Raw genomic sequence first — 26,725 nt, forward strand, 5'->3', positions numbered from 1 at the left:
GCTAATTAAATGAGCTCAGTGTTATCAGGTGTTGTAACTGATTAGGAATCTGGTTGGAACAAAAACCCGCAGCCACAGTGTGCCCCCAGGACCGAGTTTGGGAAACACTGAATTAGACTGATAAGACTGGCCTGATGATTTGTGAAACTGGGTGGAATGAATACCTGAAGCCACAGTGGTAGTCCAGGACTGAACGTGGGAGCCCCTGGCCTAAATATTTGGCTGTGTAGCAGGCCTCTTGTCACCACTGCCAACAATGAAAGGGTAAGACTACAGTTTTTCCTTTAGTTCATTTTAAAATAGGATATTTAAATGTGTTGGAATTTTAATTCAGGTAGCCTGTTGCATTTTGGAGTTTCTTGATGCCATTCATTGTAAACAAGATCATGCAATAGCTAAGAGCATCTTTGGCAAGAAGGATTCTACACAGTGACCTGGGACAAGACCATTGAAACTGAAATTGCCTAAGAATAATGAAAGTACTGGAGTCAGAGTTAAAGTAGGGGATCGGAGGCTTGACAAAATGTATAAGGCCAATATCATGTGCTGTCATTTAAAAAAAAAAAAAAAAAAATATATATATATATATATATATATATATATATATATATATAGTGACAGTTAAGGGTCCCAGTGATATCCTTGAACCCTCAGACCAGACGTCAGACACCAGATAAAAGTCCAAAATGAATATTTATTATTATAAATAAGTGCACAAAGCACCCACCTCTCCACAATACGCAATAAATCCACAATAACCAATACACAATACTCAATCCTCCACTCCCAGATGCTTAGCCACCCTGCCTCCCAACTCAGCTCGCTGTCTGGGATTTCCCATGGTCCTTTTATAGTCCATGACCTGGAAGTGTTTCTGTCCCTCACTCCATGTGACTTTCTATCACTTCTGGGTCAGGTAAAAACTTCTTTTCTTCATCAGCCCGGAAGCACTTTATTTCTTCCAACCATGTGACTGGGATTTACTTCAGGGCTGTATGGAAAATAAACATTTCTGTGTCTCCCTGCAGGGTCTCCTGGCGACCCCGACGTTATCCAGCAGGGCTGTGTATTAAGACTCCATAGTCCATGATGCCCTGCTGGAATTCGGGGCATCTCCACGTTGCAAGGAGGGCTCCATCTAGCGGCCTGGGGGTATTGGCCGGGATGAATGGCCGGCCATATCCCACAATATATATATATATATATATATATATATATATATATATAAACTGCTATAATGCCATTACCAGCAGGGGATGTTCAAAAAGTAGCGATGATAATAAATGTGATGCTGTTGTGATAAGAGATGTGTTGATGATGCTGGATAAAGAAAGGAGCTGCATGTACTGATGGTAAAAGGAGAGCAAATTTTACTTCTTCATGTTATCGCCTCCAGGGATCTGTTTTTGATTGGTTGAAGGAGATATCACATCCTGGAATTACTCACTTACATATAATCCAAATATGAAATCAATGACTACTGATTGCCTTCCTTACGGGACATGGGTTTTGGGACAAGGCAGCTGAAGAATGAGGCTTTTTGGGACATGGGGACAAACTGGCTACTTAGAATTTGCTTAGGGCAAACTATAGCAACATTAAGAGATAATGTAGATGAACACTTTAGAAATGATTGACATGCTTTTACTTGCTGAATGTGCTTATTCAGCCTGAGACATGAAATTTCACTTTTATTTACTAACTAGCCATCCCCCGCAGCTCCGCCTGTGTAGAAGTGAAACAGGACAGCGAGGAGGGCCCCACCTGGCTCCTTACTCCTGACATCACACTTTCCCCTCCCCTCGGCCCGCAGCCTCTGTCTCGGATTAGCGTGAATATATGAGAAGGGTCTAGCTGCAGCTTGACATAGATCAGGTAATGCCCACAACATCTGTCACAAAATGCCCTTTGACTCAGATAACCCTCCTACCACCCTAATCTTAACCATAGTGTAACGGGGCCCTAATGTTAATCATAGTCTAATGTGACTGATGTTGAGGGAGTTTCATGATGTAGGGGCATTACATGACTGACCTCATATGTGCTGCGGTCTGTAATTACACTTGTTGGAATATATCACTCCTGCAAGCGAACTATGATTCTAAGTGCAATGAGAGAAGTCACAAAATCACAAATTCTAGAAAAAAGCCAGATCTAAATCCATTAAGTAGTTCTCTCATTTGCTAGCTAGGTGGATGTAAGGTACGCACCGAGGCTGGCGTGTGAGTGAAGAGGACCCCACCCCCTACCCCTTGGCCCACTGCATCTCTCTCGGATTCGTGCAAATAAATCGGTACTGCAAGTGAAGTATGATACTTAGCGTGATGAGAGAGGTCGCAAAATCAACCGGAATGTTCAAGCAGTTTACAGGTAGTCCCCAGGTTATGGACATTTGACCTACGACATACGAACAGGGCTGCAGCTGTGACCCATGCGCCTCAGTAACTGCCGCTCCATCATCTATGGCCTCCGGACGCTGCAAGCGGTGGCTGGACTTGAGGCTGGAGGGGGGCGATTATGCTGCTCGCACAGTGTAGTGTACCTCAGGTGGCTCCCGGCGGCAAGCGGTTTCACTGCTCGCCCACCACACACGGCTGCCCTGTTTGTTTTAGGTGCACAGCTGGTAATGCTGCAAGCAGTGATCCGGTTGTGGCTGAACGGGGCGGCAGGGGGTAGCATTGTAGTGTGCCTCGGATGGCTGCGTGTTGAATGGGGGCGGTGGTGTTGCATACGCTGCAGGCAGCATACTGTAGTGGAGGTGACTGTGAGGTGGGCTGGTGATGAACCGCCCCTCGCTGCCCCCATTCATTCTCAATAGCAAGCCTGCTTGTACTGTTACGCACATAGCAGGAAGTTGTCTCTTGTCAGTACAGGGTGGTCCAGATCTAATTATGCAGATCCAGATCGTCTGGATGACTTTAATTTATGCAGGAACGATTCCAGTTCGGTGCGAAGGCGATTCTTCATGTCGTCAGTTCGCACACTTCTCGATGGTCCGGGATTTTTCGGGTGATTTTCTATGTAATAAACTGAATAAGTTATAGCGTAATGAAAATTGCATAATTAGATCTGGACCACCCTATACATCAGACGTGTTGATGACTGGTGCCTTCATGCTGTGACAGCTGTACAGTGGTGTGCAGAAGAGCTCATCTTAACCTTTTGTCTTCACCCTTCAACAATGTCTCTGAAACAAAAATCTGATGCAAGTGCTGGTGATACAGTAAAGAAGAGAAAAACTATCACCATGGAAAATAAAGTAGAAATAATAAAAAGGTCAGAAAGAGGTGAAACTCCATCATTCATTGGCAGAGCACTTGGTTACAGTCGGTCAACAATAGCATTTGTTAAAATAATGTACCTGTTCCGACTTACATACAAATTCAACTTAAGTACAAACCTACAGTCCCTATCTCGTACGTAACCCGGGGACTGCCTGTATAGAAAAAAACCCAGTCTAAATCTGTTAAGTAGTTCTCGCGTGAAAAGCAGACAGACAGACAGACAGACATTGGATTTTATATATATATATAGTGATGTTGCTATGGACAGTATGTCCCATGAAGTATGCGCGTCTTGCACATATCTCCTAAAGACACACTGTAGTATTTTACTTCAGAGCTTCTGGGAATTAAATAACAGGGAAAGCTATTATTGTATCTAGGAATATTTAAGTATGAGTGAATGGGGAAGGTTACTTTCCTGGTCACTAGACAGTGCAGTCTGTGTGCATCCCATCCCACTCCAGATATTTGTTAAAGTTGAGATGCTTAAGTCATGTGCGTGTATGAGTTGACCGCAGTGGTTATTATGTTAGCATGAGCACCTCAGGAATGTGTTATCAATGCCCAAGTTATTCAAGTGACATCTCTTGTCATTTGGCTAGAATTATATTTCAGTCTCTAGGTGTCCACATGTAATTATACGCGTAAGGGCCTAAATTGCCCCCTCCCAAACAGAGTGTCTTCACTCCACAAAGCACTCTTGGCAGTCTAGCCCCTGCTAATTATGCTATGGTTTGTAACTTGTGTGTTCTTCGGGTCTCTTCTCAGTATTCTTTAGGTACTTTTAATATGGGGGGGTCCTTCTTTATCAACTGGTCTGCTGTGACCTCCTCTTGCACAGACCTGTACTACTCTGTTTGATCTCTTGTTCCCCTCAGTCACTCCTTTTATGGAATATTTGGTGTGTGTGTTACTCTGTAAAGTGCAGCAGCTCACTAACAAAGTCACTGTACTAAAAGTGCTGCCTTCTTGTTGTCACACAAACTGAGACCGTTGTATTTTCTGTTTTTTTTTTTACAGAGCAATGGATAAAGGCTAAACGAAGGACCTGGAAGCATTTTCCCCTCAGCGAGCACAGTCTTGCCACTGGTAGACAGGAGAGAAGCAAGAAAAATGGTTTGAAGGGTCTTCTGCTAACTCCCACTTAAGCAGCTGGGAAAAACAATGGAAGGTACAGTAAACCATCAGATCTACCCATGTACTTCTGAAATCCAGGAATCTTTTGGGGCAGGGTATATCATAAGGATGGTACACTTTTAGTCCTGAGGATGCCATTAGCATGTAAAGAGCAGGAACAGATAGACTAATGGTGATAGCACTTAGTGAGATGGTGTGTCTGGGTCAGCAGCATAGAAATGGATCAGGATCATGGATTGTTTTGAGCCATTAGGAGGTATGGATGTTGTGTAACCATGAGATCTGTGAGACTGACCAAGTTGGTAATTAGCGTGTTTCTCGGATTCGCACAAATAAATCGTTACCACAAGCAAAATATGAGACATAGCGAAATGAGAGAAGTCGCAAAATCAACCGGAATGTTCAAGCAAATTATAGAAAAAAACCCAATCTAAATCTGTTAAGTAGTTCTGTCGTGAAAAGCGGACAGACAGACAGACAGACAGAGAGACATTGGATTTTACAGTAATCCCTCGCTATATCGCGCTTCGCCTTTCGCGGCTTCACTCTATCACGGATTTTATATGTAAGCATATTTAAATATATATCGCGGATTTTTTGCTGGTTCGTGGATTTCTGCGGACAATGGGTCTTTTAATTTCTGGTACATGCTTCCTCAGTTGGTTTGCCCAGTTGATTTCATACAAGGGACGCTATTGGCAGATGGCTGAGAAGCTACCCAACTTACTTTTCTCTCTCTCTCTTGCGCTGACTTTCTCTGATCCTAACGTAGGGGGATTGAGCAGGGGGGCTGTTCGCACACCTAGACGATAGGGACGCTCGTCTAAAAATGCTGAAAGATTATCTTCACGTTGCTACCTTCTGTGCAGCTGCTTCGTGAAGCGACATGCTGCACGGTGCTTCGCATACTTAAAAGTTCGAAGGGCACGTATTGATTTTTGATTGTTTGTTTTTCTCTCTCTCTCTCTCTGCTCCTGATGGAGGGGGTGTGAGCTGCCGCCTTCAACAGCTTTGTGCCGCAGTGCTTCGCATACTTAAAAGCCAAACAGCCCTATTGATTTGTTTGCTTTCCTCTCTCTTTCTGACAGTCTCTGCTCCTGACGTGCACTCCTTTGAAGAGGAAGATATGTTTGCATTCTTTTAATTGTGAGATGGAACTGTCATCTCTGTCTTGTCATGGAGCACAGTTTAAACTTTTGAAAAAGAGACAAATGTTTGTTTGCAGTGTTTGAATAACGTTCCTGTCTCTCTACAACCTCCTGTGTTTCTGTGCAAATCTGTGACCCAAGCATGACAATATAAAAATAACCATATAAACATATGGTTTCTACTTCGCGGATTATCACCTTTCGTGGGTATGTCTGGAACGCAACCCCCGCGATGGAGGAGGGATTACTGTATATATTATATATTTGTAAACCTTCAAAATAATGTGCAGTTAAAGTCTCAACAGCATTCTCAGCATTTCTGGAGCTTAGTAGAGCCAGAGAACTATAAGAATCTTCACCAAGCAGCTCTGAAAATGTCTGCTTTGTTTGGGTCTCCATACATCTGTGAGTCTGACATGAATGTCATGAAATCAAAGTTCAGAACAAGACTGACAGATGGACATTTAAATGACTTCATAGAGCAAACCTAAGTGGCTCCACTCCACCATACACCTGCCTCTCTTGTTGACTCCATGCAGTGCCAGTCATCTGACTAACTAAAGAACACATCACACAAGCAACTGGACTTGTGAATAAAGTGACACAATGACATGGAACAAAATGACAAATGAATAAGTCAGATCGGTGTATTTGGAATTGCATTGTTTTGTTTTGACAGCATTCATGTTTTAATTCAATAGTGTGAGATACACTAGAAAATGCACACAGACATATAAAACGCACTTGCAGGTGAACTTAATATTTTTTGTGATTATTTAATGCAAAATTTGAGTTGTGAACACCAACATTTTGTAAATGCTCAGGTAAAACAAGCTTATTCATTTTGTTTGGGTTGAAATAAGCTATGAGAATAAATGTTAGAAAACATGAGTAGCTCTCGGCCATTTTAATTTTGTAAAAGTAGCTCTCAGGGGAAGAAAGGTTGGAGACCCCTGGCCTAGATAGTCTGGATATAGTCTTGCACATATTAAGACTATATAGAAAAGACTTTATAGAAAATCCTCTATGTCGAGGGTGAGATTTTGTCCTGGGCAGGTTTCTAATTTAGCATTTGGTGTGATGTATACGTTACATTTGATGATGTTCGGATGAAATGATCTCTCTTTCTTACTGAACGTGTCTTGGTGTGAGACTTCAGTTCTTATGTTGTTGCTCAGCTGTCCTTCAGACAGGCCATTATTTCTGTTGAAGGTTCATGTGGGGCTCTGTGACTCAATGACTTTGCATGGCTGTCCTGATGATGAATGACTGTGCTCTTTGATTTGTTTTAGGAGAACTAAAACTTAATATAAATAGTCTGCATTCTCAAAATTTGAATATTTTATACTCCAGGACAGATGTGAAATGGAAAATGCTCTGTTTGCCTGAACAAATCAAACATTTTCACAGTTGAAGCCATTCTTCATCCATGATGTTCTAATTGAAGCAGGGTCAACTTGATGACGTTGTGAGGATCACTGACATGCATGCAGATAATGGCAACTGTTGTTGTTTTTTTTTTTTTCTACAGGGGTTTGGATTAACCGGTACCGGAAGCAGTTGGTTCGCTCCATTCCTGGACCTTTTCTAGAGAACATTGTAAGCCATATGAGGAAACTTGATGTGATTAGCTGTGCCGAGGCCTTGCGCATCCAGGAGATGAGTCTACTTTCTGATAAGGTGCGCGCTGTTATTGACATCCTTTCAGGGAAAGGTGCTCTCGGCTCCGAGTCCCTTCAGACCTTCATTGAGACCACCAACTCTCAGCTTTACCTTCTCATCACCGTATATGGTAAGATCTCCTTCTTTTTCTCACCTTCTTGATCAGTTTTATCTTACTGTGAGTAATGTGCATTGCAAGTTCAGGTAAAGAATTTGGGATACTTTTAAAAATATATATTTCACCCTCACCTACAGTTGTGCTTGAAAGTTTGTGAACCCTTTAGAATATTCTATATTTCTGCATAAATATGACCTAAAACATTATCAGATTTTCACTCAAGTCCTAAAAGTAGATAAAGAGAAACCAGTTAAACAAATGAGACAAAAATATTATACTTGGTCATTTATTTATTACGGAAAATGATCGAATATTACATATTTGTGAGAGGCAAAGTATGTGAACCTCTAGGATTAGCAGTTAGTTTGAAGGTGAAGTTAGAGTCAGGTGTTTTCAATCAATGGAATGAGAATCAGGTGCGAGTGGGCACCCTGTGTTATTTGAAAGATCAGGGATCTATCAAAGTCTGCTCTTCACAACACATGTTTGTGGAAGTGTATCATGGCATGAACAAAAGAGATTTCTGAGGACCTCAGAAAAAGAGTTGTCGACGCTCATCAGGCTGGAAAAGGTTACAAAACCATCTCTAAAGAGTTTGGACTCCACCAATCCACAGTCAGACAGATTGTGTACAAATGGAGGAAATTCAAGACCATTGTTACCCTCCCCAGGAGTGGTCGACCAACAAAGATCACTCCAAGAGCAAGGCGTGTAATAGTCGGCGAGGTCACAAAGGACCCCAGGGTAACTTCTAAGCAACTGAAAGCCTCTCTCACATTGGCTAATGTTCATGTTCATGAGTCCACCATCAGGAGAACACTGAACAACAATGGTGTGCATGGCAGGTAGCAAGGAGAAAGCCACTGCTCTCCAAAAAAAACATTGCTGCTCGTCTGCAGTTTGCTAAAGATCACGTGGACAAACCAGAAGGCTATTGGAAGAATGTTTTGTGGACGGATGAGACCAAAATAGAACTTTTTGGTTTAAATGAAAAGTGTTATGTTTGGAGAAAGGAAAACAACATTCCAGCATAAGAACCTTATCCCATCTGTGAAACATGGTGGTGGTAGTATCATGGTTTGGGCCTGTTTTGCTGCATCTGGGCCAGGACAGCTTGCCTTCATTGATGGAACAATGAATTCTGAATTATATCAGAGAATTCTAAAGGAAAATGTCAGGACATATGTCAATGAACTGAATCTCAAGAGAAGGTGGGTCATGCAGCAAGACAACGACCCTAAGCACACAAGTTGTTCTACCAAAGAATGGTTAAAGAAGAATGAAGTTAATGTTTTGGAATGGCCAAGTCAAAGTCCTGACCTTAATCCAATCGAAATGTTGTGGAAGGACCTGAAGCGAGCAGTTAATGTGAGGAAACTCACCAACATCCCAGAGTTGAAGCTGTTCTGTACGGAGAAATGGGCTAAAATTCCTCCAAGCCGGTGTGCAGGACTGATCAACAGTTACCGGAAACGTTTAGTTGCAGGTATTGCTGCAAAGGGGGGTCACACCAGATATTGAAAGCAAAGGTTCACATACTTTTGCCACTCACAATAATATTCGATCATTTTTCTTAATAAATAAATGACCAAGTATAATATTTTTGTCTCATTTGTTTAACTGGTTTCTCTTTATCTACTTTTAGGACTTGAGTGAAAATCTGATAATGTTTTAGGTCATATTTATGCAGAAATATAGAAAATTCTAAAGGGTTCACAAACTTTCAAGCACAACTGTAATTGCTTGGAGAGTGCGAAAAGGACCATCTACAGCTAGATCTGATCTGAACATTTGCAATGTATGCAGACAATGGTAACTGATCCTAGTGCATGTTGTAGTAGTACTTGATCTGTGAGTGGTCCAGATCCCCATAGTCTGATGTGTGGGAACTTTTATTACTTTCAGCCTTTACTCGTAGCCTTTTAGTTTCTGGCCAGTTTTTGAGCTGCCTCCCTGTTTCTGTAGTTGTCCTCATTGGCCTGGGGTGAGCTTTAGTGGGTTTTCTCTTTTATCCTTTTCATTTTGAAATCAGTCATCATATTTTCACTTGTCGCTTTTCTCACGTGCAATTTAATCTGAAAAAATATTTCCTGCAGTTTCTTTTGTCATTGATGTCCTTAGTCAGTTACCAAGGTTTGGAGCACTGCTGACGAGGCTCCAGTGGTGTTAATGAGTTTGCTAAATAAATGTCAAAAACAGTGGCCACAAAGAAATAACATTTTAATTGTTTACTACGTTTATTAAGTTAAATCTCCATTACAGTGCAGTCCTCCTATGCATGACTGTCTACGTAATTAAACCTTCACTTAGGGTTGGGCTACAGAATGTTATTTATGTTGTTTCTGATATAACTTCAAAGATGATAAGATTATGTTTAGTAATATGTAATAAACATTGTGATGTAAGCACAGTGAACAGCATGTGCATGTGTATGTTTATAGATCTATAAATCATATACTTCATTGTAAACACAGTGTATACTGCACATTTAGATAGATTTGTTTATAAATATATAGATTGGTTTATATATACAGTATGCGAAAAAGTAAGATGGACAACAGGTGTGTGTGTGTATTTAGTTACTTGCTTCAAATAAGTATGCATTAGTTTAAAAATATGTATGGTCTGGTTTAGCAGGGTGTGCTTGCGTAAGAAAAGAATAAAGCAAAACCTTAACATGGAGGTTATTAAAACATCTCCTTTGTATGCTACACTGAAACATTATTCTGAGAAATCATTAAGTAAGCTTTTGAGTTAAGCAATATATTATATTTAAAGTTAAATCTTGAAATTATATATTTATAACTTCCTTGAGGGCTGACATTTTCTCACCTGGAGATATTGTTAGTCCTTTAGAAATGAGTCTGTTGGTATTGAACAAGTACATTTTATTCTTGTTATTTTCCCTTATCAGAACGGTCTGCCCTTGAGGATCTTGTGTTTTGTGTTGATTTAGCATGGTGGTGTAGTAATGCAATCTTAAATGCCTCTTCCAAATAACTTCTTTTAGCCAGGTTCACTCGTCTGTCTGGTCACTGCGTGCAATGTGCAGTTTACATTGTCTCTTTTTGTCTGAATGAACATTCCCAAGATGCACATGTAAGGTTAAAAGGTGAAGCTCCACTGACCAATGTGTGGCCTGCCATGGACTAACATTCTATCCAGTGTTAGTTCTTACTTTGCTCCAGGACAGGCTCCTGTTTCTCTGTAATGGGTTTTGGAAAATTGTATTGAAATTTGATGTTGAGGAAATTTCAGCTTATTGGTGTATCTGTCTTTGGGATTTATGACCGTTAGGACTGTGTGCCCTTTATGATTTTTGACTGTTGGTGCTGCGAGAGGTCTGTGGGCTGAAAAGACAGAGAGAGCCCACTATGTGAAACGACTCCTTAGTAGTTGCAGTTAGAAGTTGGAAGCCCACTTACTCACTTGAGATGTCCTTTTATAGATCAACTGGGTAAGCTGGTGCTTTACTGCTTCAAGGCAGGTAATGATGTGAGGTAGTGTGGAGTTAGGCCCTGAGTAGCTTCTTGCTGGTTATATTTGTTGGTTTTATCTTTATTTACTTTATAGGTCCATTTTATGTATTTGAGGAAATGGTAATATTGACCTTTCATGGTTTAGGTCTGTTAGTATTATTTTTTAATTTGGAGTCCAGTGTTGTCAACATTGTACAATTTTGACTGACTCTGACTCTTTCTACCTTTTGCAGTTTTTGTCCTTTTGATTATATTAGCATTTTTAAAGTTTAAAAGTTGATTTATTACTATTGTGCCATACGTTCATTTGTCCTAGAAACTTGTGTTGTTCAGTGATGCGTTTTTCTAACTTAGTGTTTCTTCCCGTGGCCTAAAATGAGTGATCTATGGGGCACCAGAGCGACTTAATAACACAAGTTTCAGGGGCACATGAATGTATTTCATTATTGTAATGAAGTAACTTCTACAGTAGTTCCAAAATGCCAAACATATTGTTTAAGGGTCCTGGCTGTAAGTATCTTCAACCCATTGTCCATCTTTTAGGGGTATTGATTGGTCTTTCGGAGTCGAGTCTATTTTATTTGCCCCAATACTGATGCTCTGTGCAAGAGAGGACAGAGCCGACTATACTTCCTTAGAAGGCTGGCGTCCTTTAACATCTGCAATAAGATGTTGCAGATGTTCTATCAGACGGTTGTGGCGAGAGCCCTCTTCTACGTGGTGGTGTGCTGGGGAGGCAGCATAAAGAAGAGGGACGCCTAACGCCTGGACAAACTGGTGAGAAAGGCAGGCTCTATTGTAGGGACGGAGCTGGACAGTTTGACATCTGTGGCAGAGCAACGGGCGCTGAGCAGGCTCCTGTCAATCATGGAGAATCCACTGCATCCATTGAACAGTATCATCTCCAGACAGAGGAGCAGCTTCAGCGACAGACTGCTGTCACTGTCCTGCTCCACTGACAGACTGAGGAGATCGTTCCTCCCCCACACTATGCGACTCTTCAGTTCTGGGTTTTGGGTAAACGTTAACATTATACAAAGTTACTGTCTGTTATACCTGCATTTTTATTACTCTTTAATTTAATATTGTTTTTTTATCAGTATGCTGCTAGTGGAGTATGTAAATTTTCCCCTGGGGACAAAAAATCTATATCTATCTATCTATCTATCCATAAGGTTTGGCCAGCCAGTGATTGGGCCTTTTAGATTTTGTCACATTACTACTGTCTTCAATTTAGGAGTTTAGCTGTTTGATATGGATTGTTTAAATGCTAGATTTGAGCTTACTAGAACTTTTAATATATCTCCAAATGGCATTGTCTGCTCTTACAGATGCCTTCCTATTAGTACTGTGTGCCCATCAGGATTTGATTATATTGTTCAATTAACAATCTGACCAGGAAGATGTCAGCATAAAAATTAAACTGATGAATGATTTCCCTTTTTTAAATTTTATACTGTACTTCTAGTATTGCAGCAATGGCTTAGTGGGATTGTCTCAACCTAAAGATCTCAGTCTCCTTAAGGAGTTAGGCCTGCTTATATTGTCTGCCCTCTAGGTATTATCCACATCAGAAGTTAATGTTTTAATGTTATGTAGACTTAGTTATGTCTTTATAGTTGATTGTTTATTTTAATGACTATTTTGTTGTCTGGTTGCAAAAATAATGTTAAATAAACAGTTCAGTCACCTAATGATGTATCATTTGAGTCATTCCTAGTTGACATATTTTACAGTACATAATTTGTTATAGAAGAACTAGTGGTAAATACCTTAATGGTTACTTTTATTCTTTATTCCCAACAGATCCATTAGTCCAGAAACATGTGGAACTACTCCAAAACAGATACGGCACATGGGGTGAACATGGCCTGGTGCCAGGGAAGCCATTTGTAGACCGATTTAACAAGCTTATGATAGTTGATGGCCTTTCTGACCTTCAGCAGAAAGAACATGATGTTATGCAGATTGAGGCCACGAAAGGGACGGGGAGACTCCATGCACGACAAATTTCCCTGGAAAAGCTGCTCCTTCCCCTGACCAGGGTGAGCATGCCTCCTCGCATACTGCTGACTGTTGGAGTGTGTGGAATTGGAAAGAGCACTTTAGTCCGACTTTTCCTCCACCAGTGGGCCAAAGGTGAGATTTATCAGGATGTGAACTTTGTTCTTCCCTTCAGTTTCTGGGAACTCAACAATTATGAAAAGCTGTCTGCCGAGAGGCTAGTTAAGCTGGCCTTCCCTCACATCGTTGAGCCTTCCCAGCTATTTGGGGGCTCCACACGGATCCTTATTATTTTTGATGGTTTGGATGAATTTAAGCTACCCCTGGATTTTTCAAATACTTTGGCTTGCACAGACCCAAAGAAGGAAGTCCCTATTGACACTCTCATCACTAATATAATTCGTGGCAATTTGTTTAGTGAAGCAGCTGTCTGGCTGACATCGCGGCCCAGTGTGGCAACACAAATTCCTGCAGGCCTTGTGGACAGGATGACTGAAATCAGGGGCTTCACTAAAGAGGAGATGAGAAATTACTTGTCTTCCCTCTTACTGGATACAGAGTTGACCTCCCAGGTGTGGTCTCACCTTAAGTCCAGTAAAATATTTGCTGTCATGTGCTACATCCCTTGCATCTGTTGGATTGTGGGCTCCACTGTTGGTTACCTCATCAGAATGGGTTCTCAGGATGTTACTAGTTTGCCCAAAACATGGACTGAGCTGTATTCTTACTTTTTTAAGATGGTCCTTGAAGGTGAATGGCAAGGAAAGGACAAAGAGCCATTGAAAATAGAGCAGATGTTTAGTAATAGTCGCAAACTGTTTGGCAATCTTGGTAGGCTGGCCTTCTATGGACTTATCAAGAGAAGATATACCTTCTATGAACAAGACATGAAAACATATGGCATCGATCTGCCATCCCTTCAGGGCAGCTTGTGCAGTCGTATCCTGGTCAAGGAGGAGTCTTCAATCTGCACTGTTTATTATTTTGCTCACCTTACTCTGCAGGAATATTTTGCAGCAACTTACTACCACACGGCAGCCAGACGAGCCATATTTGACCTCTTTACAGAAAGTGGCATGTCGTGGCCGAAGATTGGCTTCCATAACCACTTTAAGAATGCCCTGCAGAGATCACAGCTGTCAGAAGATGGTCAGCTGGATGTCTTTGTACGGTTCCTATCAGGTCTCCTCTCGATGCAGGGTGTCAAGCCCCTCTCAGGATTGCTTTTGCTTGCTAAGGATGAGGACAGTGGATACCGAAGCTCTGCAGTTTCACTTTTACAGAGCTGCCTCAACACTGGTTGCACCATTTCTCTGCGTGCAGTCAATGTGGTTCACTGCTTGCAGGAGCTGCAGCATACTGAGCAAATGCGTGTTGTTGAGGAAGCACTTCGCAGTGGCAGTCTGGCGGGGAAACTTAATACTGGTTAACTGCTCTGTGCTCGCCTACCTGCTTCAGGTCTCTGAGGAGTGTGTGGAAGAGACAAACTTGTCAAACTGTCTCAGCTACGGAATTGTCAAGAGCCTGCTGCCCCAGCTCCTCTACTGCAACAGCCTTAGGTAAGACAGAAGAACTCTAAACTTTCTTGGTGTCTTTAGTATGCTTGGTATGCAAACTCTTCCATGACTCAGGGGTGTTCAAAGTTTCTGGCCTAGTAGGATGATATTTAATTTGCAAAGGAGGGGCCAATAGCCCAATCAATGGGGTGACTATTATAGTTGTTTTGTCTATTTAAGTATTCTTGGCTCTGAAGAGGTTTCATCAAAGGGGTGATATGGAAAAAAATCTTAATCACAAAAACCTTTTTCATATAAATCGATACTGATACTGTATATATCACAGTTTAAATCAAATCACTATTTTTATTAGTTTTTCTTCTTTTTTACTCCAAAGTGATATGTGAAGATATCATAAGATTAATTTTGGTTTAAGTATTATTTATTTTCAGTCAGAAGTTGAACACGAGAAATGTACTGTAGAACATTATGCGACTGAATTTCAAATAAATAAAATAGGTATCTATACATATAAAAGGCAAAGCCTCACTGACTCATCACTAATTCTCCCACTTTCCATATAGGTAGGAAGCTTAAATTTCGCGTGCTCATTCCTTGCAGTGTACTTACAAAAGTTAGGTATGTTTCATGTCCCTATTGCAACACCCAAGGGGGGGAAACGGGTGTACCCCCTAAACTGTATATATAGATAGGGGAAACCTCTCCTCACTATTCCCAAATTTCCCATGCTCATCCTTTACATTGTACTTACAAACATTAAGTATGTTTCATTTTGCGCCGTGCCCCCTAACAAACTTTTGAAAATAATGTCTTCTGTTTGGCGGTTCTCACCATTATGCCGTAAGGAACTTTCGGAACTGACCTCTCCTTTTGGCAGTTTTATTCCTTATTTCCATTAACAAGGATTTATTTCACGGCAGAGATGCACAAGAGCCACCCCCGGTCCCCCTTCCTTTTTCCGCACGGCCGCAGTCCGCGCTCCTAACACGTGGTTGGCTCCCTGCCTATATACATTGACGACATCCTGTGCTCATGTTCCTCTTCACTCGCTTCCTTACTTTCCTCAGCTGTTCGTCATGCTCGCTGCTCCCTTCTTCTTTACTCCACAGCTTCAAGCCTGTTATTGTTGGCCCTTGCTTCACGTCTTCCTGCTGGTGACTCCTGCCTTTTCGTTTACTCCATCGCTTTACTACGAAACTTACAACCACCAAGACTTTGTAACGGCACCAGGCTTCAGATCAAATCTCTGCACAAGAACTCATTGAGGCAACTGTCTTCACTGGAACTGGCTCAGGGGAATCTGTATTTGTTCCTCGCATCCCTCTCATACAATCTGACCGCCCATTCCAATTCAAATGCCTCCAATTTCCAGTAAGGGTTTACTTCGCTATGACAATAAAAATAAGTAACAGGGCCAGACTCTAAAAAAGGTCAGCATTAACTTGACAGAAGATTGCTCCACACATGGCCAACTGTACGTTGCATGCTCAAGAGTAAGCTCAGCAGACAGCTTGGTCATTTTACAGCCCGAGGGCAGAACTGCAAACATCGTTTACAAAGAGATCCTTACATCCTAAAAATATGCATTTCTCGTACACAACATTTACAATCATAAATTAAACTCTTTACAATCATCAAATTCACTGTCAGTACTAAAATAAGCCTATGACAATTACACTGACAATCATGTTACGTTATTTTAAAAATATTTCCTTTTCTTTTTCATAACTTCTTTAACACACTACTTCTCCACTGCGAAGCGCGGGTATTTTGCTAGTATGCAATAAACTAAAATCTCAATTATGACCAGTCAGAAGCTTTAAGGAGAACACAAACAAAATGTACAACTAAATTCTTAGGTCAATTCCAAATAAATAAAATACCATATATACTCGCGTTTAAATTCTCCCGTAGATAAGTTGGGGCTTGATTTTACTGTGTAATCTCCAATATTTTATAATGTTGGTCGTGTAAGTTGAATGCTCAAAACTCACGCAATTGGTCCAGGAGATTATGATGTGCTAACGCCCACCTGAGAGAGCAACCACGGAGCACACAGCCTTTCTTTCTTTGTATTGTGTCTACATGAGCACACGGTAATACCCCAACTATTCCGAAGCGACGTTTGCACTGATTTGTATTTTTTTGTATCTCACGCCCTCATACACCTTTATCATAAGAGCATCCCTTATCTATGATCTATCAGGAGCGTTCAATCAGAAGAATATAAGAAGTTGGTTTTAAATTAAAAGTCGTTAAAGTGGCGAAAGAAATTGTTAACTGCGCTGCTGCAACAAAATTCGATGTGTCTGAGAAACTGGTGCGAGATTGGAGGAAACAAGAAGATGTAAAAAAAAAATGTATGTGTTGTATTTTTGAATGGCGTATAAGTCGGGGGTCTGATGTTATGATCGATTTTTTCGGGTATTAAGACCCGACTTATTTGCGAATATATATGGCAGGTAATTCAAAATAAAAAAGTCTTAATTCTGACCAGTCAAAAGCTTTTTCTTTTACAGGAGAACACACTAAATTTGTTGTTCAAATCCAAATGAGAAAATTAAAGTCTAAATTCTAAAATCTTAAATCTAAAACTAAATCTTAAAGCTTTCCAAGTTTTACAGGAGGACACAAATTTGTTTTGGTCAGTTCCAAATAATTAAAGTAGGTATTAATACAAAATAAAATCTCAAAATAAAAACTACCTCTAAACTGTTTTTAAATGGGTTTTTAACAATTCTGCATATATCCTCCGTCCAAATTCAAGCAAATTTCAAATATAAACGAAGGAGAACATAAACAAAACTGACAATATTCACTCAGTTGTGGTCAGCGTGTGCTCCAAGGCAAAGAAAAGGCACACGAAGTCCCCATTAGTGCAGTAAAGTCTGTAATGTCTGCATTGTGCGTGCTGTAAAGGATGGCACAGCTTCAGATGCTGCAAAAGATTTGTGGAATTACCTGTCTTTGTGGGAACATCCTTTCAACAGTTTGTGGTGCACGCTACTCTGCTTCTTGTCAGACTTTAAATAGCCAAAATATCTCCACATTACCAAATTCCTCTGACCCTTCTTTTCAACAATGTCTTCATCTTTTGAGACTTGAGCTCTGTCCGTTGGAGTGTCTTCTTCAGTAACGCTGATTGTTTTTTTGAGTTTCCGTTAACATTTTCTGTCATCAGTTTCTCTTTTGTCTCACTCCCACTCCTGGTGTGCACAGAGCAGAAGCCTAAACATTAGCACATGTGCTGCTGCTGTGTGCTTCAACCTAACCTGACGTGGCTATTACTTTATTCCAGCCACATGATTCATTCAGCGCGCCACTATTCCTCATTTTCATCTTGGCTTTTCATGTTGTCTGTCAAAACATGGATGAATGAGTTCTATCAACGTTATATTGACGATGTTCTTATATTTCTATTAGGGCAAAGTTATTTATAATGATATTTATCATTTTGTTGCCCAGCCCTATCAGAAAGTAAACCTGCTTTATTCAGTAAAATGCCAAAGCAAGCTGAATAACCAACCATTAGTTCTAATGAAAAATAAAATAAAACAGTGACAGATTTCACTATTAGACTTTCACCATACATAGAAATGAAAGTGTGCAACTTTGCTGCTCTGCCATGTTGTAATACCCGCAATTTACAATGTTTCCTTCCACCCTGAAATGTGGAACATGTTTGCTTTAGCTGTGCTCATCTTCACAGCAGCAACAGATTTCAATCTTTAGTGGCCTCTCCCCGTGGCAAAAGCTCCTGAGGTTTTTGGCAGTTGTGTCTGTTATCCTGTAACTGGCTTGCTAGCATTCTCCTGTATGTGTTGTGATCGACGGAAGGAGCTACAAGTCCACAAAGTGAAGTGTTTGGGGGTGCCAACCCAGTTTGTCCCCATTTAATTGAAAAGAAATCATCAAACAAAAAATGTGCGCTTTGATGGCACCAAACAAATGAAAAACCTTTCTTGGCTGATGAAGCATCTTAAAGTCAGAGTGGGAAGGAGCTCCGTCCTGCAGTGCGTTCTCTTTTTGTGGAGTGTCTCCTTCCTGTGGCTGTGGGACTAGAAAGGATAGAGTCAGTTGTCATCACTGGGGCATCGTCTTGGCACTGTGGAGGGAACAAAGTAGGATAAGGTTAGTGCCAGCACCCCCACTTGACAGGCGATGGAAGTACATAACCTCAGAAGAGCCCGCAGAATGTTCCACTGATGCGCATGAGTGACAGTGCGAATTTTTATGTGAAGTGCTTGAATGTAGAGACCCTGCCATTCCTGTGATTGTCCTCAAAATTAATTTTAATATGCAGACAGTGGATGAAATAAAATATGAGGCTTTAAAAATGTTTTTGTCACTTCATTTGCTGCATAAATTTGAATAAGTGTTTTTTAAAGTGATACCTTGCTGTATTAGTATAATACATAACTTGATGTTAGCTCGGACTGCTAAACACAGTATTGCTAACATTCCAGAGGGCTGATTTGATATATGTTTAATAATTGCAGCTTTAAACAGCCATTAGCTAAGCATCACAGGTCTATGCTGTCAGCTGTTCTCCTTTGTACTCTTTTATTAGTCAGAGATCTAGAAAAATGAAACTGTTATACTTTACAACAAGCATATCTACCCAAAAAAGTTCAATCTATTCACACAACCTGGCATGAGGAATAAGATCTGTCATGCAATGATATCTCCATCAGTACAGAATGGCTTCTCTGTAGGAGCCCCTGTTGCATTAATACACTTTTTGCAAAGGTGTTGACCCATGAAAAAACTAAGCTCATGTCGCATCATTAGCATCACGCTAGTGAATCTGTATTAGGGATGGGAAAAAATCGATTCATTCTGAGTATGGCAATTATCTGGATTGCAAGGCTGATTTAAAAAATTGATTTTTTTAAATAGAAAAATGCTGACATTCCAATCAAAAAACATAACTGTGTGCAACAACGCCTAAACCATACTATGTGATTAATTACTATAGACAGTTAAATATGAATTCCATGCCACCAGACATTTGCTGTTGCCATGATAACAGTTTACTGATGTAGATGTTGTAACTAGAATCCATAGTTCATACATTTGCTTATGCTGCTGCAATAATGTCCATATGTAGTTTTATCACTCAGGCCCAATTGCTGATGCAATGCACACCCTGAAAACAAGAACATACTGATAAAGGTTGTCATCATATTTTTGTGGCGCCATCTCAATTAAATCTAAGCCTGGAACTCTCCTTGTATATCTCAAATTAAACGGAGAAGTTGAGATGACTACGGCCATATGCAAAATTTGCCACAGTAACGGCAAGTATACTCATGTGCATCTCACTCAACACCACCCGGAGATAATCTCTGATAGTGCCAAGTAAGCAGCAAACTCCGGACACTACTTTAAATAAATTCCCCAGCAGTTATGATAAGGAAAAATGGATAAATGCATATTGTTTTACAAGGACCTTCATGTATACTCTGTAGTTGTAAATGCAGGATTCCACAACATGATTTGTACCCTTGAGCCACGGTGTGTTATTCCATGATGACACTTTTCTCAGATACAGCGGTTCCCAAAATATCCAAGAAGGCTAAATCAGAATTAAAACAGTTACTCTTGTAAAAGAATCAGTCTCAACACACAAAAAAGGTTTGGGGCAGCCACCCTTACTGTATATTGTCCCTGGCTGCAAAAGGGTAATGAATAAAGCAAGTAAGTGTTCTGTTAGAGTTCCAAAGCTGAACTAATTTTAGTTGTGAAATGATGGTGGTTTTAAAATCCAAAACCGGAAGTGATGTCATATGAGGCCGTCACAGGAAGTGATGTTGCTCTTGGCGCCGGAACAAGAAGTGACGTCGTTGATGTTAAATCAGATTTCTCGTATTTGGCCTGCAGAGACAACAGAAGTAGGTTTAGCGCACACTGGCCTGGTGGGTAATTACCTCCACTTGGTCCACTCAGCATCCTCCTAATCGCATGTGTGTGGCACTCTGTAAAGTCGAAAGAGTTGCGCTGACATGTGATTCATGGACTTAGAGAGCTACATGGTGTTATGTTATAGTAACGTATCATAAATAACAACTGAAGAAAGGTACTTATTCTCTTATATCCTACCAACAGTAGTTGTGTATGTAAGTCATACCAGGGCCAACATGGATGATCTTCTTTGTAATGTCACTGAGGAAGGGGGATTTGAAGAAAAATAACCAGCATTAGTCACCGACAGATATGCTTGCTGCAGCTCAGGTTGTCAGCCTTCCTACATTCAACGGTATGTACACACATTAAACTTGGCGGCTCAGCGTGCACTCAAACTACTGACAGTTGCATGATTACCAGGAAAAATAAGACGTATAAGTGAGTCATAGAAGCACCCTTGACCTTCAAGTTTTGCAGAAATTATTGGATCCTCCAAAGCACAGGCGTAGTACTGATGTGCTAGCCCGGTGGAAAAGAGCACATGATATTTTGCTGCCAGAGTAAAATTTCTTAATTGCATCGTTCTTCTGTTATAGTTACCGTTATGAAATTTACCTTGCTGACTCAATTAAAACACTAATGTAAAATATATATTTAATTGTATTACAATGACTTGAAAAGTGTCAAGTTGGCGAAATTCTTTAAAAAAAAAAAAAAAAAAAAATCAACAATAAACTACAATATTGAATCACACAATTTGGTCCCAACATGGCTTCTGGGAATAGTGAGTAGCAGTGATTAGTAGACACTAAGACTCTGGTCTCAAAGAAGAGGCAGAAGTTGGTAGAGTAGATTTACATACATTTTGGTGAAATGGAAGGGATAAACTATTGAAACTCCAAAGTAGTAAGATGGTTGACAATTATATCCTAAAATTCTTTCAGTCAAAATATTTGCTCAGAAATAGTTTTGTTTGTCCAAACTCATTATTTTTCAAAAAGAAATGTTGGGTAAATTCTGTTAGTGAAGCTAAATGGTACCTAATGTTATATGTCGGCATGTGCACACATGCAAACAGAAACATCATCTATTTACACTCATGATTTAGTTTTGCTGCTGACTATATAATATTATCTTGTTTTTGATAATGCTATGGGGTTTTGAGGTTGACAGTTCTGTTTCTGTTATTAATTGCTCAAAAGTCTTCTGGTTTAGGTGCTACATTTTGTTTATACAATGTCTTAGATGCCATGTTAGGTCCTCAGTCACCGCCATTTTGAAATGTTGTGTCCACTTGCCTGCATTTCTCGCAGCGTGGCCTCAGAGGTTGTGACCTGATCAGAATCAATGTGACAGGACAAAAGTATGGTAGTGGTTCTTTTCCTTATCCAATCTTGGATGCCAAAACTCTATCAAAAAATTTTGTTTAAAGTCTACCCGTGTGTTTCTTTTTGTTTTGTGCTTGTTCTTTCAACCTCAATTTTTGTCTCCTGTTTTGGATTTGGTTTCTATTTTGATCACACAGCCTTTACGTTATCTTGCTTTTCTACTCGCATCTCCTGGTTCTGCTCAAAAAGTTTATCTGACAGTTTGCTGCCAGGACACTTGCTAGCAAATGATACAAGGCCTGTAGCATCAGATTCATGCAATATTTATACAGAGCTTTTAGTGTGATGGCCCCTAAAATTTGGAATGCTCTTCACTAGGAAAAATCTATTATTCATTTCAAACTCCTGTTAAAAACACATCTTTTCAATGAGTATTATTCGTTTTCTTGTATGTAACTTCTACTGTCTTGTAAATAAATGAGTTTTGTTGAATTGTAAAGTGTCCTTGAATGTATGAAAGGTGCTACATAAGTAAAACATTATTATTATTATTTAAGAAACCAAAATATCAACAAGGGCGGCACGGTTGCACAGTGGTGGTAGTGCTGCTGCTTTGCAGTTATGAGACCCGGGTTCGCTTCCCCGGGTCCTCCCTGTGTGGAGTTTGCATGTTCTCCCGTGTCTGGGTGGGTTTCCTCCCACGGGTCCAAAGAAATGCAGGTTAGGTGCATTGGCGATTCTCAATTGTCTTTAGTGTGTGCTTGGTGTGTGTGTGTGTGTGTGCTGGCGCCCTGCCCGGGGTTTGTTTCCTGCCTTGCGCCCTGTGTTGGCTGGGATTGGCTCCAGCAGACCCCCCGTGACCCTGTAGTTAGGATATAGCGGGTTAGATAAATGGATGGATGACATATCAACAAAGGATGGTAAAACAATTTACAATGATCACTGGTCAAAAAATTGGAATAAAAAACTGAAAAAAATATGCTAAGAAGCCTCAGAATCTGACAGTAGCTACTTTGGGACACTGTGTTAGAATGAAATACAGTCATTTGAAAACGTTAATTTAAAACTTATTGGATTTTTGTTTATCATTGGCTGAGCTTTCAAAGTAGCAACTTCCTTTTAATATATGACATGCCTTATGGAGACAATAGTATTTCAGTAGTGACATTAAGTTATTGGATTAACAGAAAATATGCAATATGCATCATAACAAAATTAGACAGGTGCATAAATTTGGGCACCCCAACAGAGATGTTACATCAATACTTAGTTGAGCCTCCTTTTGTAAATATAACAGCCTCTAGATGCCTTCTATAGCCTTTGATGAGTGTCTGGATTCCAGATGGAGGTATTTTTGACCATTCTTCCATACAAAATCTCACACAGCCCCACAGCATGATGGAACCTCCACCAAATTTGATAGTAGGTAGCAGGTGTTTTTCTTGGAATGCGGTGTTTCTTCTTCTGCCATGCAAAGCGCTTTTTGTTATGACCAAATAACTCAAATTTTTGTCTCAACAGTCCAAAGCACTTTGTTCCAAAATTAATCTGGCTTGTCTAAATGAGCATTTGCATACAATAAGCAACTCTGGTATGTGGGTGTGAGTGCAGAAAGAGCTTCTTTCTCATCACCCTGCTATACAAATGTTCTTTGTACAAATTGTGCTGAATTATAGAAAGATGCACAGATACACCATCTGCAGCAAGATGTTTTTCCAGGTCTTTGAGGTGATCTGTGGGTTGTCTGTAACCATCTCCACAATCTTGCGCATATGCCACTCCTGTATTTTTCTTGGCCTGCCAGACCTGGGTTTAACAGCAACTGTGCCTGTGGCCTTTCCATTTCCTGATTACATTCCTTACAGTTGAAACTGACAGTTTCTGCTCAAAAAGTTTATCTGACAGTTTGCTGCCAGGACACTTGCCAGCCTTCCCTAAACCATGAGACTGAACAATCTTTGTTTTCAGATCTTTTTGAGAGTTGCTTTGAGGATCCCATGCTGTCACTCTTCTAGAGAGTCAAAGGGAAGCACAACTTGCAATTGACCACCTTAAATACCTTTCTCATGATTGGACACACCTGTCTATGAAGTTCAAGGGTTAACGAGCTCATCCAACCAATTTGGTGTTGTAAGTAATCAGCTTGAGCAGTTACATGCATTCAAATCAGCAAAATTACAAGGGGACCCACATTTTTGCACAGCCAGTTTTTCACATTTGATTTAATTCATACAACTAATATACTGCTTCACTAAAATCTTTTTTCAGAAAACACCCCAGTACTCAGATGTTCCCTAGGAAATGAAAGACATACCACAGTTATCGTTTTTGTTGAAAGCAGAGTCAATTATAATGCAGGCTGAGAGGGAATCCCAAACTGTTTCATATCACTGTATAGTAACCCCTGATACAATTTGAAATGGTGCATCATGTCGTTATTACTGAAAATACTGAAATGTTTGAAATCGGCATATCAAAAAAAACCCAAGATGGCTGAAAATAGTAGAAAAATACGTACTGCGGAGCTCATACAAAATCAGCACAATCCTGTTATGATGTGTTTCTTATTCTGTTGTAGTCACTGGTGCTTTTTTGATCATTGTGTACCAAACCCTCAGCCTATTTATTTGAATATTCTCTTAATACTCTTTATTTTCTTGGTCTTTACTTACTCTGTGCTTTTTGGACGCAATTATGGTTGTTTTCTACTTGGTTGCAATAATGGTTTTGTAGTTTGCTAGATTTTATTTCTTGGAAATTCCCCCCTTTGTTTCGATCTTATAAAATAGATGTCAAGAGTTGGAATATGTATTTGTTCATTTTTATTAATCTTACCCAGATCTGGTAGTTGTATTTTTACACATTTTTATCATTGTGGCAAATTATCTTCTTATGATTACAACAATAATGATCTGTTTTTAGTTAAATTAATTATACTCTATATGAAGATATCGTGATAAGTGCATCAAATGCCAAGCAACCACATAGCATCATAGTGACCAAACACACAAAATGGTGGCACCCGTAAAACTAGAACACAAAATGGATGTGCCCCAAAAAATTACAAAATAGTACCAACAATGTTACTGCTAAAAAGAAACAAAGAAGCAAGAAAGGAAAAAAATAAAAATGCATCTGCCTCTAACTCACCTAGCATGCAAGCACTTCACTTATGAAGTAAACAGTTGTACTATGGTTGCATAGTTATATTGTGTTTAATCCTAAACAGGATGATCAGATAAGACACAAAAAAAACCTTACCCTCACAATACTGAAATTTCAATAATTTACTTAACAAAATCTAAATAAGGGATCAATAAAGTTCAATATGAGAATAAAAACTAAAAACTAAACTGAATAAAACAATAAAGAAAAACTATAAGAAAGAATTACAAAAGTGAACACTTAACAGAAAAGAAAATGGACATGAGATCCAATCACAGGCTTACTGAGTCCTTCTTGTCACGTGTAGAGGGCTACGGTGACATCTACCTGCATGTGCTAATCCAGCTCTTACCAAGTTCAGTCTGCCTCACTGCTGATTGAATTAACACTGTAGCTGCTACAGATGCCTGTGTGACAGAGAGGATGAGAGGGAGGGAGGATGAGCAAGAGGTCAAATCACAACAAAGAGACAGAGCAGGAGAAATTCCTAATGCTTAATTCTTCTTCAAATGGGTTTAAAGCATCCTCTAACACCAAGGAGAGTGAGAGAATAAAGAGATAAGTCAATCCAGTGTTAGGAGGCTGTGAGTAATGTGCCAATTCATCAATGTGATGGCATAATGGTGTTGTCTGATTATAAGCCTGATAATGGATGTGCCACAAACAGCATGGCCGCCGACATCAAAAAATAAGTACGAAACAACATCTAAGGCTTATTAGAGCACCTGAGAGTCCTAATTCACAGAGAGGGGTAGGGAATGGGGGATAGGTGGGAAAAAAGTATAACATCAAATAAGCATAAGCAAGTAAGCAAAGACCAATAACATAAAACACAAAAATGAAAATAAAACAAGACTGTAGTCCTGACAGGTTTCCTGTGAGTCAGAAGTTTAATTCTCTATGGAGTGAAAAGCCCATCTGCTTTTCTTTTAGTTCATTAATAGCCCGTTTAAAATATAATTGTGCATTTATTTTTAAACCAAAGCAAAGTGTGGGTGTCATCGCCTCATGCTTGCATGTTTCCTGCTTAGTATGTTCAACAGAATGAATGAGATGGCTCAGAAAATAAATGTTGTATTGTGCAACAGAGGTTTTGAAGGTCTTTCCTTGAGGAGCCACAAGGAGAATAATTGATCAATCCATAGAAATCGTTGATAGTCTTTTACAACAAAATTGGATTAAAAAACACTATGTGAAACAAAACTAGTAAGTCTCTTTCTAGCTGATTATTTGTTCTTGTTTGTTGTTGCTAAATTTCTTTTTCCTTTGAGTCATTTCTTTGTGCCTGTCACCCATTTTTAAACAGTACATCCGTGCCAACATCATGTTCTGCGTATGTGTGCTTCACATTGTCCTCTGGTGGGCCCTGTGTTCACTTCCCGGCACTGTGGAGCTCGATTGGCATTTGCCATAGAAATACCAAAATTGGCAGGTCCACCAGTGATGCCCTGTGCTTTTCCACAGATGAGAGTAAGTTCACCCTGAGCACATGTGACAGACGTGAAAGGGTCTGGAGAAACCGTGGAGAACGTTATGCTGCCTGTAACATCGTTCAGCATGACCGGTTTGGTGGTGGGTCAGTGATGGTATATCTGGGGAAGCATATCCATGGAGGGACGCACAGACATCTACAGGCTTGACAACGGCACTTTCACTGCCATTAGGTATCGTGATGAAATCCTTGGACCCATTGTCAGCCCCTATGCTCATGCAGTGGGTCCTGGGTTCCTCATGGTGCACGACAATGCCCGGCCTCATGTAGCGAGAGTATGCAGGCAGTTCCTGGAGGATGAAAGAATTGATACCATTGACTGGCCCCCACGCTCACCTGACCTAAATCCAATAGAACACCTCTGGGACATTATGCTTCGGTCCATCTGACGCCACCAGGTTGCACCTCAGACTGTCCAGGAGCTCAGTGATGCCCTGGTCCAAATCTGGGAGGAGATCCTCCAGGACACTATCCGTCATCCCAT

The 26,725-nt window shown here is 40.2% G+C and overlaps 1 protein-coding gene across 1 annotated transcript in view; it reads left to right on the forward strand.

The window, feature by feature from the left end:
* Positions 1-26,725, forward strand: part of nlrc3 (NLR family, CARD domain containing 3) — a 69,306-nt gene that overhangs the window by 9,475 nt on the left and 33,106 nt on the right. Inside the window, 4 exon segments of the mRNA XM_051933456.1 lie at positions 4,305-4,455; positions 7,101-7,361; positions 12,635-14,253; positions 14,255-14,391. Coding sequence (XP_051789416.1) covers positions 4,449-4,455; positions 7,101-7,361; positions 12,635-14,253; positions 14,255-14,391 — 2,024 coding nt within the window. The 5' untranslated portion in view covers positions 4,305-4,448.

This window comes from Erpetoichthys calabaricus, chromosome 11 (genome assembly GCF_900747795.2).
Source record: "Erpetoichthys calabaricus chromosome 11, fErpCal1.3, whole genome shotgun sequence".
Classification (NCBI taxonomy): Eukaryota; Metazoa; Chordata; class Cladistia; order Polypteriformes; family Polypteridae; genus Erpetoichthys; species Erpetoichthys calabaricus.